General features: G+C 37.5%; 1 protein-coding gene across 1 annotated transcript in view; it reads left to right on the forward strand.

The window, feature by feature from the left end:
• The window catches only part of KYNU (kynureninase), a 204,108-nt gene that overhangs the window by 79,230 nt on the left and 102,232 nt on the right, over window positions 1-22,646 (forward strand). Inside the window, exon 8 of the mRNA XM_006880748.1 lies at window positions 21,828-21,926. Coding sequence (XP_006880810.1) covers window positions 21,828-21,926 — 99 coding nt within the window. The remainder of the gene's footprint in view (window positions 1-21,827; window positions 21,927-22,646) is intronic.

Below are 22,646 nucleotides of genomic sequence, written 5' to 3' on the forward strand. Positions count from 1 at the left end.
GAACTACTAGGTAAGGAGTTGTGCCGCCAAGCCAAATGTAGGTTGTACGAATCCCATAGTTGCTCCATAGGTGGAAGATAAGTAGTCTCCTCCTGTGTGATGTAAAGCTTTTATAAACTCACTGGAGGGTCAGCTATGAGTTAGCTCCAGGTGGATAGCACATAAGAAACAGCACCAACTTAAGGAAGTGTTGAATAATTATTTAAAAGATGACCTTGTAAATCTCACAGACCTGCAATAAAAGTAGTATTTTGCAAATATTTGTGTTTAAATACCTACCTATCCAGCCAGCAAATGGATTCATAGGATTTAGTAGATCACAGTATTATCTTAAAAGCACAAGTGCATTCCCATTTAAAGAGAATCAGAAAACTCTGAGTAATTACTTATAATGGTTCATTATTATAAAAATCAATTTTTTAAAAATAAACCTTAATTTTCTTAAACTTCATTTCTATTCTTTGACAGTCAGGACATGTAGGCAGTTCCATTAAGTCATTAAATATTAAATGAACTAAATTAAGCTTGAAAAATTACCTTAAGCTATTTTTTCCATCTTAAGTCTCTGAAATAAATCAAACATACTATTCTTTGTGTGAGGTCCTGCCAGACAGAGAAGGATTGTAGAAGAGAGAAGTACTACCAAATTTGTATCCCTTTCCCCTCTGGACTTGTACTTACTTCTGACAATAAAAAGAGAAAGGCATTCACTGTCCTATTAGGTAAAAGAAATAAGGAAACATGCCCTTCCAAGTATAACCTTTGTGAGATAATAAACTTTCACCCACAAATTACATGATGCTTTAAAGTCTCAGAACTACTTGCTTTTTCATCTCTCTCAAATCCTTTACTCTTTTCCTCATGAATCTAGTCCTGTCATATACCTTCTCAACTTACATGTTTACCTTCAATTTCATCAGCAAAATGCTATCAATGTTCATCTTTGGATTGGATTGGCCAGTCAAGAAAAGAGTGCTAAAAAATGTCTCTGGTTCCTGAAATAGTGCTTTGTATAAACAGGTATAATACTAGCCTTTGTTGATGGTTTACTGTGCAGAGTACACCTGCTGTGTACTGCATCAGTGCTCCCACCAACTCTGTCAGGAAATTCCCCGTGACTCATTTAAGGACACTGTGCCTGAGAGAGGCTATGCACTTAACCAGCTAGTATAGGCTGGAATTAGAGTCTTCTTATAGTTGAAATTAAAGTAGTCTTTTACTGAGTCACATCGCTGATTGCTATATATGTAAGGTAATTCTAGTGAGCTCTCTGGCGAGAGACAGACTAATCCAAAGGTCATCTGTCTCAGGCAGTTTGAATTCCTTAGCAGTTCCGAGGAAGAAAGATGGGCACTCTCCTTCCATTGTAATTTAAAGTTACAGAAATCCAATGGAGTGTTACTAAGAGTTAAGCAAGACTTGATGGGATTGGTTTGAGGGTTTTTTGTTGGAAAGCAATTATATTTTCATGATACCTAATTGAAAACAAGCTACAAAATATATAAATATCATAGAAAATATGTACAATAATCTTGCTAAGTCACTTTTTTCTTGTAAATGTGAGACTTGTATCTCTATAGCTGATAAAATTATTGCTTTGGTTTAAGAAATACTGGGAATCATTAAGTGAGTGCTTAAGACTCTGCTCAATGTTAACTTTAGGTTGGCAGCACAACTCACTAAGTACTGTGTCACCATTGTTCCTTCTATCATGTTGAGAGGAGACTGACCCTCTAACTCTTTAAGAGCCTCTGGTACATTCAACAACTGGAGATGTATGACTTTTTGGCCTAGTATCTAAACATGCCATCAGAGCTCCTTTAGAAAGGATTGATGGATGGAAGGGAGGGAAGGAAGGTGGGAGTGAAGGAAGAAGGGAAGAAGAAGGAAGAAAAAGAGAAAGAGAAAGAAAGAGGAAGAGGAAGAGGGAGAGATAAAGAGACAAGTTGAATTCAACAAGAAGCCTCAGAATGGAATGGGACTAATCAGAATAGAAATGGATGATTTTATTGGCTGTGTTAAGTGCTTGAGGGAAGTATACATAAATCCACTGAAATGCATTTAAAACAAAACAGAAAACAACCTGGTATATAATACCAGAAAATTATGATGCATGCTCCATTCCATTTTTCTTTTTGGGAGGTTAGTCCAAAATCATCTGAATTGGCTCAAAGGGAGAAGTCTGATACTAGAGGAACTACCTTTGTGCTGAAATACAGAAGTCCTAATTACCTTTTGACATCTATTCATAGAATTATGAGGTGTAATTTTTGTCAAATCTTCTACCACTTTACCCCATAGAGAACCTGCATAGATACAGAAATCATGTTCTGGAATAGATCTGGAATGTAAACCAAAAAAATTACTTGAGTTATAAATTACCTTAAAAACAAACAAACAAGTACCAAACAAGAAGCTCCTTTTCCTGTAAATTAAATGGACCCCTGAAGGTCTCCAGAAAATTTAACACCTTATTCAAGAATCTTGTCTCTTCTGTGCCCATTATTCCTTTCCAAAATCCTACCTCTTTTCTTTTTTTTTTTTCATAAGCTACTTGTTCAATATATTTCCTTAGGGTGACTAAAGTACAGAATTCATGAAACAAAGCCAAGATCATCCCTCAACAAGATGGGATCATGCATAAGAGATTGTAAACGTGATGCCGATTTGGGCAAGGTTTTCGCTCTGTTGCATTTAGGGACACCAGAGTCAGAGCTGACTCAATGGAAATACACAACATATAGATACAAGTACTTCAGTTTAAAATATCTTAGTATTACTCTTAAGACATTTATTTAAGTATTAATTCTTTTATACACAGTTAACAGTGTTGTGTTAACTGCCTTTGAATTGTATTTGACTCTTGATAACTTTAGATAGAACAGAACACGATATGGTCTGAACCTGAGTCATTTTCACAAAATCCAACATTTCCTGAGTCTATCACTGGATCTATTGAGTCATGAGCCTATCACTGGATATATTAGGTCAATAACATTGAGAATCATCCACACCAATGCTGATTATGTTTATTGTTGCTATGTACTGTCAAGTCGCCTGTAACTCATAGTGACCCTATGTACAACAGCTCTATACTCTGCTCTATCCTGTGCCAATCTTAATTGTCTCTGACATGCCTATCCCCATTACCGCAGTGGCTGAATCAATCCATCTCATTGAAGGTCTTCCTCTCCTGTGCAGTCCCTCCACCCTCCCAAGCATGACATCCCTCAATAAGGACTAAACCCACCTTGTGACATGTCCAAAGTGTATCAGACGAAGCTTTAGAATCCTTGCTTCCAAAGAGCAGCCTGACTTCACCCTCTCCAGGATGAACTTGTTTGTTCTCCTAGCAGTCCATGGTATATTCAATACTCTTTTCCAGCACCACAGCTCAAAGACATCAACTCTCCTTCTGTCATCCCTCATCATTGTCCAGCTCTATGATGCACAGCAAGTAATTGCAAAGACCATGGCCTGTATCAGGTACACCTTAGTCTCCAGATTGACATCGTTGCTCTTCAGTACTTTCGAGAGGTCTCTGAAAGCAGGCTTTCCAGATGCAATTCGTCTTTTAATTTCCTGGCTCCTCGTACCAAAAGGGGTGATTTTAGAACCAAGCAAACTAAAGCTGTCAACAATCTCAATCTCTTCATCATCCATCATGATACTGCCAATTGGCCCAGTGGTGAGAATCTTTGCTTTCTTGATGTTGAGCTTCAATCCATATCGAAGGCTGTAGTCTTTGACCTTCTGCAGCAAGTGCTTCAGGTCTCCTCAGTTTCAGCAAACAGGGTTGTGTCATCTGCATAATGCAGATTGTTGATGAATCTACATGCCACAATTCTCATAGAGCTTAACTTCCCGGATAATCTGTTCCACATATATATTGAAAGGATATGGATATAGGACACATCTTTGGCACACACCCTTCCCAATTTTGAACCATTTGGTCAAAGTATAGGTTTTGCATAAGCACAACCAAGTGTTCTGGTATTCCCATTCTCCTCAATGTTAGCCACAATTTGTTGTGATCCACACAGTCAAATGCCTTTGCATAGTCAATGAAACACAGATAGACATACCTCTGGTACTCTCTGCTTTCAGCCAAGATTCTTCTAACATTAGCAATAATATCCCTAAGTGCCACGGCCTCTTCTAAATCCATCTGCACTTCTGGCAGTTCTCTGTTGATGTGCTGTTCCAGTCATTTTTGGATAATCTTCTGCAGAATCGTGCTTGCATGTGATATTAATGATATTGCTTGATAATCTCCACACTCTGTCAGATCACTTTTCTTTGGAATGGGAACAAATATATATCGCTTCCAGTCAGTTGGCCAGGTGGTTGTCCTCCAGATTTCTTGAACAACTTGGTGAGCACTTCCAGGGTAGCATCTAAAAATGATGTTCTTCAGAGGGTACTGTCCTTCTTTGTCCTTGTGCCCAAAACAACTGTATTGGCTAATGGTGGTGGGGGGGAACAACCAGTTTTTCAAAAGTATTTGAGCAAGCATATCACTATATGATTCAAAATCAGAAAAGATATATATTCGGGAAGCATCCTATCTCCATACATTTTCAATATATGTGTCAAACATATCATTCAAGAGGCTAGGCTTTATAAAGAGTAATGTGGTATTAAAATTGATTGATGGAAAACTCATAAAAAACTTATGTGCTATGCAGATGTAACAACCTTGCTTGCTGAAACTGAGTAGGACCTTAGACATTTGCTGTAGAAGGTCAAGGACTGCAGCCTTCAATATGGATTAAAGCTCAACGTCAAGAAAACAACAATTCTTACCACTGGTAACTCATGATAGAAGGAGAAGAGATTGAGATTGTTAACAATTTCAGCTTATCTGGGTCCACAATCACCACTTGATTACCAGCAGCCAGAAAATCAAAAGACAAATTGTACTGGGAAAATATGCTGTCAGAGACCTCTTTAGAGTACTGAAGAGCAACAGTGTCAAGCCATTGTCTTCACAGTTACCTGCTATGCAATAGAGACCTTGACAATAAATAAGGATGATAGAAAAAGAATCAAGGCCTTTGAGTTGTAGAGCTGAAGAAGAGTTTTGAACATACTATGCATTGCCAAGAGAACAAACAGGGCTGTCCTGGAAAGGGTGAAATCAAGCTGCTCCTTGGAGGCAAGGATTTTGAAGCTTCATCTCACATAATTTTGGCATTTGACCAGGAGGGATCAGTCCTTGAAGAAGGATATTGTTCTGCCCATGAAATGCCCCTCAAAGGAAATCCAATTACATGCATGTAAATACAAGAGCATTTATTAAATTCCACATGTGGAGACTTTTTCCCTCAGTAGGAAGGTGGCGAGGGAAAAAGCCCTGAGTCCCCCTCTGCTTTTGTTTTTAAGGCCTTCCTGGGTGCTACTGTCAGGGTGGGGAGATTAGGAGCATGGTTCGTGGGCCAGGGGATCAGTCATGTGGGTCGGCTTTTGATGGGCTGGCTACTTTGCCCACCTTTACTCTTTTTGTGAACCGTAGACACTAGTTAATTCTGTACTTTGCAAGGACTGATAAGACTTTACCTGGCGCATTTGTGTTTGCTTTAGGCTAAGAAATTTTATGGCCCGCTTCTGTTTCTGGTATTAATGGGGTTTTTTTCAAAAAATGGGGATTATACTGTCCCCTCAGATATCAGCCTGGAAAAGTGGAAGGACTGTGCAAGAGAAGAAGACCCTGGGGAAGATGAATTGAAACAGTAATTAGAGTAAAGGGGGTAGGTGTATCAGAGACAGTGAGATTGGCTGAGGATAGAACAGGATTCAGAGCTATTGTACATAGATAGGCTCTATATGAGTTGCAAGCAACTGAACAGCATAACAAAACAACCACCTTCCTAGTCTGATCTATCCATCTTAGGTGGCCCTGATGGTGTTTGAAATACTAGTAGCATGCCTTCCAGGATCAAAGCTACCTGCAAGCCATGATAGTATAGCAGACTGGAAATTGGGTGTGAGGTAGCATTTTATGTCAGTGAATAATAAATATCTGTATTAGCCTGACGTGTATAAATTGTTGCATATGTAAAACTTTCAAAATCATTCCTGTTTTTACCTTTTATGTTACTCTTGAGTTGAGAGTTACAAAATCAACTAGCAAAAATGTTCTTTCAGATTTCATTCCAACCCTAGATTGAAAGCATTCATTTATAATTCAGTGAGTCCCTTGATTTCTATGTATACCCTTATGTAAGGCTCTTTTGTAATTCAAAATATTCCTTCCGTGGATTTCATATTTTTCAAAATTAAACTCACTGTAAACTCAGGAAACTCAAAAGTATATTTGAAGCTCCCAATTCCCTATTGAGAGGTTTTCATATTATCAGAGCTTATTGACATCTCAGAATGCACATAAATACCACCAATCACTTAAACAAAATAGTAGTCTTGCTTGATTGACATATTAGGTTGGGTAATGGTTGTTTGTGATTATGATTTTTCCTTAAAATTCTTTCATTTAAAAATAATATATTGATAAGAGTTGCATTTGAAGTTATTATGTCTCAATTCTAGGATAATTCATTATATGTCTAAGGGAAAATCTTGTCTATATTCTTAGTTTTTCTTGTTTTTACTTCTGTTTACTATTGAGCTCCAATATGGAATTAACTCTCAGGTACCGTGTTTCCTGGATAGAATATTATGTGTATTTGTGTTTCTTCAATAGATATGCTGATTATTTATCTTTTGGTCTTGTATATTATCTATAAGAGGCTCACTGTTATAGTATGTGACATTGATCAGAATCAACTCACAGCTGATTCTCCTGTGGATATTCAGATGCTATAAATTACATGGAAAGAGAGTGTCAGTATTTTTCCCCATAAAACAGCTGGTGGATTTGAAATGCTCTTCTTTGAGTTGGCAGAGCAACTCCTTACTGCTAGACTATAAGAGATTTATTTAATGGCCATTGGATTATAATGACTGAGAGACATCTAGAGACATTGAGAAAAATGTTTAGCATTGGTTTTGTTCTTATTCTACCTGGTTACTAAATATTCTCCTGTTAATTCATTTTTTAATACTTAATGCATATTTCTTTTCTTTTTTATTGTTTTGATTTTGCTTCATTTCTTCACTGCATTAAACGAACGATACACTAAATAATTTTGGAAGTAAATGGTAACACATAAAATGTATTGATAGCAAAACAAATTTAACATATTATATAAAATTAGGTTTACTGTGTGCTCCTAACTATGGATGAGAGAAAATGTCAAAGATTTTTGAAAACTTCTTGTTGTTGTTGTTATGTGCCGTCGAGTCTCTTGCAACTCTTAAGGACCCTAGGAGTCCTAAACCCTGCTCTAACCTGTGACAAAATCACTGTCTCTGGCACACCTTATCCCATTACCCCAATCACTGAATCAATCCATCTCATAGAGGATCTTCTTCTCTTGTACTATCCCTCAACCTTCCCAAGCATGATGTCCCTCTCCAAGGACTGGTCCTTCCTTGCATCATGCCCAAACTATGTCAGACGAAGCTTCAGAATCCTTGACTCCAAGGACCAGACTCCAGGTGAACCTGTTTGTTCTCCTTGCAGTCCATGGTATATTTAATACTCTTCTCCAGCACCACTGCTAAAAGGCATCAATTCTCTTTCTATCATACCTAGTCACTGTCCAGCTCTCTGATGCATAGCACACAATTGTGAAGACTATGGCCTAGATCAGATGCACCTTAGTCTCCAGCCTGATGTTGTTGCTCTTCAGTACTTTGGAGAGATTCCTGACAACTGACTTTCCAAATACAATTTATCTCTTGATTTCCTGGCTGCTGTTACCAAGAATGTTGATTGTGGAGCCAAGCAAACTAAAACTGTTAACTATCTCAATCTCTTCATCATCCATCATAATGCTGCCAGTTGGTCCAGTGGTGAAAATATTTGTTTTCTTAATATTGAGCTTCAATCCTTATTTAAGGCTTCAAACCTTGACCTTCTGCAGTAAGCACTCCAGGTTCTCCTCAGTTTCAGCAAGCAGGATTGTGTCATCTGCATAAATTTAATTGTTAAATTAAAATTTCCAATAAAAGTAACAATTACTAGAATTTTAAATTTAGCGTATAAATGACAGACTGTAAAAAAAGGAAATGTTTTCTGTTCCACTTCAAGTTTTTTGTTTGTTTTTAAAAATCTTCCCATCTGCACATGCTTTTGAATCACAGTACTTGAAAGATTTTCTGGAAGTCAGATGCCAAGACTATGGCAGCAAAGTTTACCAATTTCCTCATCTTCTTTTCTATTTCTGTTCCTATTCTCACTCAGTATCAGCCACTCTGGAGTAATGAGCTGACTTGGGAAATCTCAAGAAAAGACTTTGTTAGTCAGCTTCTTATTATTAGTCCATTCAGCACCTATGCAGAATTGTACATCTACACACACACACACACACACACACACACACACACACACACACACACTCATTTTTTTTCATTGTTGTTACATGCCATTGAGTCGCTTGCGACTCATAGCTACCCGATGTACAAGAGCCCTAAACACTGCTCTATCCTGTGCCAACCTCGTCATCTCCAACACACTCATTCCCACCACCCCAATCACAGAATCACTCCATCTCATCGAGGGTCTTCCTCTCCTCCATTCTCCCAAACACGATGGATGTCCTTCTCAAAGGACCAGTCCCTCCTTACAACTTGCCCAAAGTATGTTAGACAAAACTTCAGATTCCTTGACTCTAAGGAACAGTCCAACTTCACCCTCTTCAGGACAAACCTGTTTGTTCTCTTAGCAGTCTATCCTCAAAAATACTATGTACTTTTTCTTTTTTATGGTACTATTGCCCATATGACTCATATGGCATTTGTAATTTCAGTTTTTATATTATACCCTATGACTTTTGTATCAAGACAGGAGTGCAATTCAGGATAACTAAATACTTCATTGTACTATGTTAAACATTCTTATAATCAATCACAAGGAGGTTACTGCATGGGAATGTGGTCTAGGTTCATTACCAGATTTGGAGGGGCAGATGGGTGCTTAAAATTCATCCTCCATGATATCAGTGCATCGTCTCAGCCACAAGAGTCTGGACCATCACCCACCAAGAGTAAGCAAAGGCAGGTCTCCACGAAGAGCCCTGTGCTAGCTGGCTGACATGCCCTGAGGGTTCTTCAGGGAACAATGGGGGCTGGAACAATGGACCATGAAAGCATAAATTTACATACCTTAAACTATTTTATTTTTTTGATAGTCTATTCAAATGTGCATAACAGGAAGAAAAAAGTTCTAGTTTAATATCAGCCTTGTACACTACCACAAATATTTTTTATCTTATATAATTACCATTTTTTCCATACCAAATTGGCTTCCTATTGATTTTCATCACTCATAATATGATTTTGAAGAAGTATAAAAAATAATCATCAGTCCAAAGACTATTACATCATAAAACAGTAATTTACCAGGATTTCAATGCTATAGTTGTTGTGGATAATTGAGTCAGAAGTGACCTATAGCTGACCCTCTGGTGGGTTTTCAGAGGCAGTAATTTAATTGCTCGGGCAGACATTGCCCATCATTGTCCCTCAGAGCAGCCAGTGGCCTCAAACCGTGTGCTTTCAGGATTGCATTGCAGCTTTCTTGCCACTAGGCTAGAAGCTCCCTATTGTTGTTGTTGTTATGTGCCATGAAGTCGCCTGGGACTCATAGCAACCTGATGTACAACAGCCCTAAAAAACCTGCTCTATTCTATGTCAATCTTATTGTCTCTGACACACCTACCCCATTATCCCAGTCACTGAATCAATCCATCTCATTGAGGGTGTTCCTCTCCTGTGTTGTCCCTCCACCTTCCCAAGCATGATGTCCCTGTCCAAGGACTGGTGCCCCCTTGCAACAAAAACCTCCCTGGTAGGGTAAAATAAGTCAAACCAATGTATGCCATGTTTTAACAAATAGACAAATAATGACCAGTCAAAGACAATGAACTGGCTCTTTACTTGGAAACTCCAGCAAAAATGCATGCTTCATATTACTATACCAATCAGAAGAAAAAAAATTCCTAATATTGAGTGATAATATTAAGAACAGAAACACATGACACTTCTTGTTTTATCGACAGCGAGTTTGAAAATACCTCAACCCGTTATTTGTCTTAAACATATCTTAAAAGATACCAACTCTGAATAAATAGCATATGCAATAAATTATTAACTGAAATTAAGAACTTCAAATAACTTTCTTTTTAAAATTTAAAGTCGGCTTTGCAAACATATGTTGACAATTGCATGACTTTTTATTTGTTCATTCATTTGCTTATTTACTCAAAAGCTATTTGAGGTATTTTTGTGTGAGAATAGGAGACAGTAAGACCAGGTAATTGTTTTAGGAGAGAAAGTTGTAAAATAAGAGAGGGAACTGGCTGGAGTACTTGGGTTCTCCAGTGGAACAGAACCAATAGGAAATCTCTCAGTAAAGATATCTCCTTGTCTTCCTTATTTCTTTCTTTAAAGAAAGACGCTTTGGCAGCATCGGCTATAAGCGGTTGCCTTGCTAACCCAAAAGCAGTTTGAATCCCCAAGTAGCTCTGCTGGAGCAATATGAGTGATCTCCTCCAGGAAGATTTGCAGCAGAAATCCACTAAAGAGTCAGTTATAAGTCAACTCTACAACAATGAGATAGAGTCGGGATTTTTTTGATGTTTGAGTTTTCGTTTTTCTTTTATTTTTTTGACAGATTTATCTATTTTAATAATTTGGCTCTTAGAGTAGGGTGGGATTACTGATAAATCTAATACGCATTGGCCAACCAGTGGGCTAGTTACAGTGCTATCAGAAAATGCTCTCATTGAAGAATTTATTGTTAAGCCTTTAGAGTAATTTGGTGCAGAAAATTGCCTAACTGAGGGTAATCTATGTGACTTGGTGTTAGGTAATAATATCAAGACAATACCTTCATGGTAACACAACATCTCAACTGCTGTTTGACTGAACTGGGAACAATAACCTAGTTGTTCACACATGTTAAATGGTGTTGCAGAAGCACTCTAACTCGCAAAGAAGGGCAGAATGAAAAAGTAAGCAAACATATGCCCATGCTCCAAACATTTTACCTGTTCTGATACCAAATGATTGATAGTTCATAGCACTCTCCACTTCTCTGTTGAAACAGATAAACCATTGCAATAACCACACAAAACTCAAAGAAGTACTCACGCTTATGGTGTTTAATAGGAAAGTGGTTGTTGTTATGTGACATCAAGTTGCCTGTGACTCACAGTGACCCTATGCACAAAAGCTCTGAAGTCTGCCCTATCATGTGCCAATCTCATTGTCTCCAACACGCCTAGCCTCATCACTACAGTTACTGTGTCAATCCATTTCATCCAGAGTCTCTGTCTCCTTTGCTGGCCCACCACCCTTCCAAGCATGATGTCTTTCCCAAAGTGTGTGAGATGGAACTTCAGAATCCTTGTCTCCAAGGAGCAACTTGATTTCCCTCCTTCAGGACAGATATGATTGCTCTCTTGGCAGTTCATGCTATATTCAGTGTTCTTTTCTAGCACTATATCTCAAAAACATTGATTTTTCCTCTATCATACCTATTCATTGTCTCTGATGCATAGTAAGTAATTGCAAAGACCTGAATCAGCCTAGATTGGGCACACCTTAGTCTCTAGACTGACATCAGTGCTCCTTAGCATTCTGGAGAGGATCATAACAGGAGATTTTCCTAACACAATTGACCTTTTGATTTATTGACTGCTGGTGCCAAGTGTGTTGATTATGGAACTAAGCAAGCTGAAGTTATCAACAATCTCCATCTCTTCTCCATCTATCATCTTGCTGCGAATCGGTGCAGTGGTGAGAATCTTTATTTTTCTGATTTTGAGCTTTGATCCTTGTTGACAACTGTAGTCCTTGATCTTTTACAGCAAATGCTTTAAGTCCTCTTCAATTTCTGCAAACAAGTTTGTATAATCTGCATAATGCAGATTGTTGATGAATCTTTCTCCAATCCTGATGCCGCATTCCTCCTCATAAAGTCCAGCCTCCCAAACGATCTGTTCCCCATATAGATTGAAAAGGTATGGAGATGGGAAGCATCTCTGGTCTACTCCCTTCCTGATTTTGAACCATGAAGTGTTTACTTCATGCTATTATCCCTGGATTGATTCTAATTCATAACAATCCCATTGGACAGAAGAAAACTACCCTATAGAGTTTCCAAAACTGTAATATTTATGAATTCAGACTGCCACATCTTTCACTCCTTAAGTGGCTAGTAATTATGCACTATCTAGTCAGAACCGACTCATAGCTGACCCTCCAACAAGTTTTCAGAGGCAGTTAATGACAGGGAGGAGATTGTTCATCTTTCTTCCAAGGAACAGCAGGCATATTTGAACTACATGCCTTTGGGTTGACAGCACAACTCCTTACCACTAAGGAACAGGATAGATGGGCAAAAGGAAGCATGAAATAGAACTGGGAAGGGTACTGTAACAAAGTAGAGACATAATCAATGTCATGAAAAAAGAATATATATTATTTGCTCTTTCATCTATTACTCAAATCACAATTGAAAGTTAATTTTTAAAAACAAAACAAACAGAAGTAGCTAGTGAGTTGGAGCTGCCAAATTTTCTCTCTTTTTAATGGTGGCGTTCTGTGCTTTTTAAAAATTTTCTACTAGTGTAAGTCGTATAGGCCTGGTGGACAAGTTGCCGAAGTTGCCGTACAGTGGTAACTTGTGGTTGCTGTGAGGCTGTACACTGTAACAATGATGTGTCAAATGTGTTAATCGTTGGTTACCCAATGCAAACAGAGAGTGGGGTGGGGTGGAGCTCCGCGATTAAAACAAGCTTGGAAGGAGGAGTGGCATCCACTTCCATAACAGCTTGCCTCCAGAAATCCTGTAAACCTAGAGAGAGGATGAAAGACACCCAAGTGTTGAGGACTCTCCTTAACAGGGTCGCTATGAGTCGCCCGAAACTCGATGGCACTTTACAACAACAACTAGTTTATTTACAAAATTCAAATACAAATTTGAAGAAATTCTTTCCATTTTCCACACCCCCATCCATCAAATTGTAAAACCCAATGATTAATCCCTCTTCCCCCCTGCACATCCACATCCGTCTGCTTCCAGACTCTCCCACCCCTCCTGGATCCTTATACTCATTCTACAATAATGGTTTTATACAATATTTATCCTTACGGGACTGAGTTAGTTCACGCAGCATAATGCTCTCCAGTCCATCCCAAGTTAGGTAATAATTTACGTTATTGCTTCTGTATGATACATAGTATTTCATTGTGTGAATGTACCATAACTTCTCTATCCATTCATTTGTGATTGGGCATTTGGACTGTTTCCATGTTAGCAGGGAAGCAAGTAATAGATGCCGGAGAGGATGTAGTGAGAAAGGAACTCTTACACATTGTTGGTGGGATTGTAAAATGGTGCAACCATTCTGGAAGGCAGTTTGACGCTTCCTCGAAAAGCCGAACATAGAAATTCCATATGACCCATCTATTCCACTACTTGGAATATACCCTGAGAATATGAGAACTGAGGCACAAACTGAGATTTGTACACCAATGTTCATAGCAGCATTATTCACCATGGTAGGAACTGCCAAATTTTCTAGTTAGTTGTTATGTGCTATCAAGTTGCTTGGGACTCAAGCAACCCTATGTATAATAGTCCTAAACCTTGCTCTATCCTGTGCCAACCTTATTGTCTCTGATAAACCTTCCCCCATTAACCTGGTCACTGAGTCAATTTATCTCATTGAAGGTCTTCTTCTCTTGATCTGTCCCTCCACACTCCCATGCATGATGTCCCTCTCCCAGGACTGGTCCCTACTTGCAACATGTCAAAACTATGTCAGACAGAGCTTCAGAATCTTTGCCTCCAAGGAGCAACCTGGTTTCACCCTGTATAGGACAAACCCGTTTGTTTTCCTAGCAGTCCATGGTACATTCAATACTCTTCTCCAGCACCACAGCTCAAATGCATCAATTCTCCTCCTGTCATCCCTAGTCATTGTTCAGCTTTCTGATGCATAGCAAGTGATTGTCAAGACCACAACCTGAATCAGGTGCACCTTAGTCTGCAGACGGACATTGTTTGTTGCTCTTTAGTACTCTGTAAAGGCCCCTAACAGTAGACTTTCCAATGCAATTTGTTTTTTTTCATTTACTGACTGCTGGTGCCAAGAGTGTTGATTGTGGAACCAAGCAAGCTGAAGCTGTTAACAATTTCAATATCTCTTCACCATCTATCTATCTATCATGATGCTGCCAATCAATCCAGAGCTTTTAAATACCAAACCATTAGAGAACCCATGAATCCTCTGCTGCCACCTGCTGGTCCTGCCTGAGCTATTGCTGCCTCCAGTACTACACCTCTCTAGTTGTCTTCTGGATACAAGAAATTCTCAGCACAGGGATCCTGAATCTAAAAGACACAACTCTGATTCTAGTTCTTTTTCATAATAGCAGGGTCCCTCTCTCAAGTTGTGAGATTGACTCTTATTAAACTTACCTGCTATTGTTAGGTGGCATCTAGTCTATCACGACTTTTAGCAATCCTCTTAATAATGGATAGAAACTTTGCCCTATCTTGTGCCATCCTCATCATCTCTGACATACTAGGAGCCATTGTTACAGTCACTGTGTTGATGCATTTTAAGAATATTACTCTTGTTTATTTACTGACCCTCCACTTTTCCAAGCATAATATCTTTTCCCCAATGTCTGATATCTCATAACATGCCCAAAATAAGTGAGCCTAATAAAATGGCAAAATGACCAATCTCTGTGCTGATACATCTTCTGGCATTTTATATGCATAGTTCTCCAGTGCCAGTAAGAGTTTCACACATCTTATTTGCATAATCCCACTCAGTCACTTCCTGGGAACTACAAAACCAGAAAGGTTATGTATAAAGCAAATGGATTCTCTGCAAAACAACAGGTTAACCACTAGAGCTGGGGGAAGGAATCTTCTCATGGAAGTCATCTTGTGATTTGAAAGTGAGCTCATCAGGCAAATGATATGAAAAGAAATTGCTCAGTGAAAGGAAAAGGTTATAAAAATAATGATATAACAGATGAGGGAGAGAAGTGTTTAAAAGAGACATATGAATGGGTATTCTTGTCATTACAGAAGTCCAGATTGAAGGCTGTATAGTGGAGTGGACTTGGGGGTGGAGGGTAGGGATTGCATAACAATGAGTTTTTCTTTTTCTTTCCAAGGAGAAGAGTGAATTGGGGGACAGGGTGGGTAGGGAAAAAAGTGCAAAAATTAATGAGTGGAAACCCTAAGTCTCTGTAAACTTTCATTAAAATTCATTTTTTTTAAAAAGTGATATAGTTTTAGGGTACTTGAGACAGAAAAGCTGGAAGAGATCAGGTCACAAAGGTTTTTAATAAATGTATCAAAGAGTATGAGTTATGTTCTGAAGTTAATAGGAGCTCTTTGAAAGGAATAATGAGAACTAATAATTGAGATGTTTGGTTCAGAGATCTCACTCTAGTGATAGATAGCACAGGGAATTCATTGAAGGAATGATTAGAAGGCACTGCGATAGTTGGAGGATTTGACTATAAACAAGATGTGACAGAAGCTCAACATTGCATTACTGGTGTGGTGGTGTCAAAATAACTGTGTGTATTTCTGGGAAAGTTCTGATAAAAGTCTGCTGCTAATATTTGTTAAAAATTGTCTAACATAGGCACTCAAGTTTGAAGTTTCTATCTCCCCTTACTCATATCATACTAAGGGAGCTCTGGTGGCATAGAGAGTTGTGCTAACCCAAAGGTGGCCTTCGCTGAAAGTTGGAATTCACTCACTCACTGTTTCATGGGAGAAAGATGGGTATGCACCTCTGTGTGATTAAAGTCTCTAAACCCCTGGGGGACAGTCAGCTATGAGTTGGTTCCTACTTAGTGACAATGAGGGGGCTTTTTTTGCTGCCCCTTTTTTCATATTATGCTGCAATTAGACATAAAAATAAGCAAAAATATTTAACTGGATTGTTGTAAAGAAATTTTAGAGAACTTTTTTATTGTTAAGCTGCTGCCATCTAGTGGTAAGTTTGTAACATTCACTTTATGGAATTATTCAACTTTTCTATCTTTGGCTCTTAGCCCCAAAATAGTCACATTTTAATAATTTATACTTTCTGTTAACCATAAAAGAATTGTGCATACAATAAAACACAGTGGGGAAGCCACAAATTCTTTTTTATGTGGTTCCATGGATTTGGCCACAGGCCTTTTAATAACAGGGTACAATATGTAAAATTCTGTGGTTTCTTCAATGTGCCGTTCTTTATAAATAATTAATAATAAAAGCACTACTTCTTTTATTTCATGAGTTTTTTAAGTAAAGGTTAGTTATAAAAGGTTTATGATAAAAAATTTCAGTTATCACTTCATAAAATTCTTGCTTTAATTAAACTGTGGATGAGAGAAACACAATTTTCAAATTCGAAATTAAGTGACTTTTCCTCCTGCTGAAATTTCTTATTACAAGTGAATCTTAGGGAGAAAAAAAGTGAATCTTAAAAGGCAAATAGATATATGCATTTCTATTAAGCATAAACATTATTTTGCAAAATTTGAAGATGTTTTATAACTTTTAAATTTTGAAGGGGACTAATTGAATTTTCTTCCTTATATAATAATCCTAAATTTTTCTTATGTTATCGTTAGGTGTTGTTGAGTTAACTATGACTCACAGGGACTCTATGAACAGCAGATCTGAACCGTGACTTGTTCTGTGCTAACCGCATGCTTTCTGATATGCTCGAAAGTGTTGTTACTGTCCTGTGTCAGTCTGTCTTGTTGGGGATTTCCCTCTCTTTCTCTGACCCTCCACCTTTCCAAGCATGATGTAATTTTCTAAGTGTTGGCACCTTCTGACACCACGATCAAAGTATGTGAGAGGTTTCATCATCCTTGGAGCACTTAGGGAACACCATGGTTGCCTTTTTTCCAGAACATATTTGACTATTTGACGGTCTGTGGGATAGTCAGTACTCTTTTGCAAAAACACAACTGATTCTTCTGTCAACCTTACTGATTGGCCAACTTTCCACAGGAGGTAAAGAGAAAAACCATGGCTTCAATCAGGCACACCTTACTCTTTACATTTACATCATTGTTCTTTAGCACTTTGGAGAGGTCCTTAACAGCATACTTTGCAAATGCAACGTCTTTTGTTTTTTTGTTGATGGCTGATACCTTGAGTGTTAATTATGACTCCAAGCCAATTTAAATATTTTCTCTCTCCATCTTAACATTGCCTATTGTTCCAGTGGTGAAGATTTTAATTTTCTTGATGTTGATATGCAATCCATATTGAAGGCTTTGACCTTCTGCAGCAAGTCTTTCAAGTCTTCACTTTCAGTTAACCAAGTTGTGTCATCTCCATAATAGTTGTTAATGAGTCTATCTTCAGTCCAGATACAACAGTCTTCTTCACAGAGTCAAATTTGTCAAATGATTTGCTCAGCATACAGATCGAATAGATATGAAGAAATGATATAATCCTAATGTACACCCTTCCTAATTCTGTATTTCCTTGTTCTGTCTAGACGGTAGATTATTGGTCTCTCCATATAGATTTCACATGAGCACAATTAAGTTTTCTGGGCTTTCCATTCTTCTGAATATTTTCTAAGTCAGTCTAGAGACTAAGGTGCACCTGATCCGGGTCATGGTCTTCACAATTACTTGCTATGCATAAGAGAGCTGGACAATGACTAAAGATGACAGAAGAAGAATTGATGCCATTGAATTGTGGTGCTCGAGAGTCTTGAAAATACCGTGGATTGCCAAAAAAACCAAATAGGTCTGTCTTACAGAGGGTAAAATCAAGTTTCTTCTTGGAGGCTAGGATTTTCAAGCTCTGTATCACATGCTTTGGGCACGTGGCCAGGAGGGTCCAATCTCTGGAGAAGGACATCATGCTTGGAAGGGTAGAGGGACAGCAAAGCAAAGGAAGACCTCAGATGAGATGGATTGATACAGTAACTAGAGTGATGGGGGTTTGTGTGTTGGAGTCAATGAGACCGGCTCAGGACAAGACAGGCTTCAGAGGTGCTGTTCATATTGTTGCTGAGTCACAGGTGACTTCACAGCACATAACAACAACAGCAAGGTAATCTTTATTTGCAATAATTACTACATATAAAGATAACTGATTCACACAATCAAATGCCTTTGCAAAGTCAATAAAACACAGATATAAATCTTTCTGGTTTTCTCTGCTTTCAGCTAAGATCCGTGTAACACCAATAATAACACCTACCATAATATAATTTGTGTTACAGTAACTTCTTATTATTATTATGTGTATACTTGTGTGAGTGTGTGAGAGAGAGAGAGAGACAGGGAGAGAGAGAGAGAAAGTTGTTATTGTTGTCATTCACTCTCGAGTCAAGATCTACCTGTAGTTGAGTCTCTAGCATGTTTTCAGAGGCAGAAAATCACAACAAGTAAACATAAATCTATACTTCCCCTACTCTATCCACAAAATTATTTCTGTACTACTGATACAGCATACCAGAGGTGTTTTTGTTAGAGAGTTACATTGCTAACATAAAGGTACACATCTTTCTGATGGTCATAAACCTATAAGTGGATCCAAAATGAAAAGATAGACAATCTCCTCACATGTGATTTACAGCTTCATAAAACTCCTTGGAGATTCTACTGTGAGTTATTTCCAATTTTATGGAAATGAGTTTGATTTTGAATTTTTTTAAAAAAATATGTTATGATGAGAACAGCTTTAGGGGCAATATAGATTTAGTTGCACCTGCTCTTATTTCTGTTACTATAATGTGAAAGAAAGAATTTTTGGGAAATTTGTAAGCCCTATTGCCAAATGATTAGTTTAAAAAAAGTGTCAACAGAGTAATTCACACACTAACAAAACTCATCTTTGTTAAGACTCAAACTCATCCACGTGTGAGAATGCACCAGAGAACAGGTAGGTATTCTCTCAGAGTTACAGGAAATCTAAAATGGTAATGTATCTAAATTATAAATTGTGCATTTAGTACACTGACAAGGAAGAAGCCAGTGGTAGAATACTTTGCAAAGTGAGCTATCATCCCTATAAAAGGCTAACTTACTTATTTTAAAATTAATCTTCATGCATGTATTTCTTTTAAAGTGGAATGAATCATTATATATTAAATAAAATTTATTTTAAAATGTAAATATACTAAGTTACATAATTTTTATGGTAAAACATTAAATTTGAAAACTAGCATTTGGGTCTATTTTGGATAATACATATTCATTACTCCAGGCCATTCTTCTGGAAATTTAGTAGAAACAAAGATTTAGAGTTTTTCCTAAACTAAAATTGTGTGAGTTCTACTAAATAGAACACAAATTCATTGATATCATACGATAAGAAAGTAACTCAGAAAGACAGAAAAGAATTAGGGTTGGAGAGACTTTAGACTCTTAAGTATAAAGTTTATATGTATTTTTTAAAAAAAGACTACATGAAGTTGAAAATAACTATAACAATCTCTCCTTAAATGAATTTATTCTTCTATCATTGGGTCAGAAACTTCAAAAAAATTAAGTATCACATAAAAGAGCAGGCTGATATAAAGGAGATATCCCAAAAGTATGCAACTTTAAGCATAGATTTACACTGAAATTAATTTTATTCTAATAACACGAGGCCTAAGGAAGACTGAAACAATAACTATGTCCCTTGAGTGGCAAAAACAAACTCCAAATTTTTACTAACCTAAAGGTTGTTAATTTGATCCCACCCAGAGGTTCCTGTGAGAGGAAGTTCTTGTAATCTGCTTCTGTGAAAATTACAGCCAACAAAAGTCTACCTGAGCTCAGTTCTCACCTAACACATTGGTTTGAGCTGGGGGGTTAGATCACTGGTCTTATGACATGTGGGTTTGTCATAAGTCACAACTTACTTCATTGCAATAGAATGTTTAATTAATTGGCACCTTGCATCTTTTGGGTTTAATAGTGTGTGTGTGTGTGTGTGTGTGTGTGTGTGTGTGTGTGTGTATGAAATGTACATTCCCCTCAGTGGAATGACAGCTTCAGTTTCTAGGACTACATAAATTGCTTCCAAGGGTGCTATTTAGAGGTGAGGATGGTGACACTTTTTTCTCACTTACTTTGGGTATGTTGTCAGGAAAGGCTAGTCTTTGGAAAAAAGACAACATGCTTGGAAATGTGAATGAACAAAGAGATGAAGACTCTCAAGGGATGGATTGACACAGTGATTGTAACATTGGTCTTGAGCTTGTCAGAGATTGTGAGGGTGGCACAGGAGAGGGAAGGTTTAGCTATGTTGTTCTTGGAGTTGATATGAGTTGCAATTTGATAGCACTAATATAAGAAGAACAATAATGTAGTTTCAAATGTAAGTTCTTTCCTTTTGGGGACTGAATACATGTATCAATTAACGCTTGTCCTAAGAATTCTGTGTAATAAATCATCCTAAACTTGGTGCTTAAAAAATAATAATAGTTTAAATATAATTCATACTGGGGACTCAAGGTCCAGGAAATACTCGGGTAGGTGGATCATGTTAGACTCAGTTTAGTTCATTCACATGTTTCCAGCGGGGTTAAGACTTGATGTGGTTAGTATCTGATCCGGGCTGGGCTTAAGTTAGTGTATGAGTTATGCAGATTTTCCAAATATTGATATATTTCATTCTGTGATATGAAAATTATCTTTTGTTAAGACACAAACTTATCCATGCATGAGAAGGTGCTGGGAAGTAGCTATATTCATGGAAGTGGTTGCAAGTTTTCTGCAATTCTAATTTTCTCTTGGAGATTTTAATTTTACCACTGACAAAGATTACAAAATGTTGTTTCCTTTGAAACATTTTATTTAAAAAAATCTCAAATGCTTGATTTTGAATAATGCTTGCTTGTCATTTACTTAAAACTTACTCTCATTGTTGTTAAGTCAGAATTGACTCAGAGTTGACCCTCGGGCAGGTTTTCAAAGGCTATATAACTTACATGGGAAGAGATGGTGCATATCTCTCTCAAAGGCCCACTGGCTGATTCAAATGGCTGAAGAGGCCTGGACTTTGGGTTAGATGAATAACTTCCTGTGGATTGAACCACTAAGGCTTCCAGATTCTTTTTTAGTTTCAGTTCTTCTTTCCTATCATGAAAAATGGCTAGTTCAGTTCATAACTAAAATAACTGTGCAAGTGTCGTACTTTAAGATGACCATTCTACCTGAAATGCAGCCAAATGTTTTATAAGTGCTTCCCATATGGAGTATGAAGAAAAAAATATGAGAACTAAGCAATTTTTACAGCTTTAGAAGAAGCATTCTTAAGTAAAACATTTGTTTGGTTTTGTTTTAGACTGCTGGTGTCCCCAGTACAATTTGATGCCACTGGCCTGATTTGAGCTGAGGTGTAAGAGTTTTCACACTTCACACTATTAGAGCAAATGTCAACACTAAGGAAAAGGCAAAGAATGCATGTTTTGTAAATTTCCTCACAGCTGCTCATTAGAGACAAGAATAGAGAAGTTACATCTCACATATTTCGGGCATCCTATAAAGAAGAGTCAGTCTTTGGAAAAAGACACCATGCTGTGGAAGTATTATGGAAACTCTTTGACTTGGGGAGTAAGGAGAGTTGCCTGGTTCACTCTGCAAACCAATGCCTAAAATAGTGCATCGTATGCATGTATAGCAGACTGTCAAATATCTTCCTAAAGCTATTTGTATTAGCTATCTGTAATCATTAAGAACATCTGAAACATGCCTCTGCTTTTCCCCAGGGTTGTTTTGTGGGCTTTGATCTAGCACATGCTGTTGGAAATGTTGAACTCCACTTACATGACTGGGGAGTTGATTTTGCCTGCTGGTGTTCCTACAAGGTAAAAATTGGTTAATATATTTGCATTCTTTAATTTCACCTTGAAATTAATCTAAATGAAAAAACTAGTTGGGTAGGCCTGTTTTAAGGATTCAAGTTATTTTTCCTTACATCTCTCATTTCTGTATTTTCAGATTTTCTTAATAGTAAATCACATGATGTTAGAATATGAAAAATAATCAATTCTGGTATTTACATCCACTATAAAGAACATATTCTTTTAATTCCCAGGCTTCTGTGAAAATGTCAAGAGGGTCTGGGAATAGAGTTCCAATATTTAGAATTTATCTCAAACCGATTAAGTTCTTATTTTCATTGTTGAGTCTATGAATGTTCTACTTATATCAAGATAATTCTTGCATGTTCATCAATTCAATTCAGACATTTTGAAATAAAATGAACTTAATTGAAAGGAAGCATAGAATGAAACCAATTTTAAATTGTTGCTGTTGATTGCCTTCGAGTTGAACATGACTCATAGCGACCCTATGAACAAAAGGCCTGAAGCCCCTCTACAACTATTAACATTTATCAAAGTTCATAGAGTTTCCAAAGGCATGTTGTTTAGGAAGTGGATGCCACTCCTTTAAACTAGTTATTTCAACAATATGTTACCACTATTATGACATTAGTATTTTCATGACCAAAAGTTTTAAATATTGGAGCACTGAAATCTGGCAGATTTCAGTGGCAATGCCTTTATTAGCTATAACTATATAAC

Source organism: Elephantulus edwardii, unplaced genomic scaffold (genome assembly GCF_000299155.1).
Source record: "Elephantulus edwardii isolate Elephantulus edwardi_28Jun2011 unplaced genomic scaffold, EleEdw1.0 scaffold00010, whole genome shotgun sequence".
NCBI lineage: Eukaryota > Metazoa > Chordata > Mammalia > Macroscelidea > Macroscelididae > Elephantulus > Elephantulus edwardii.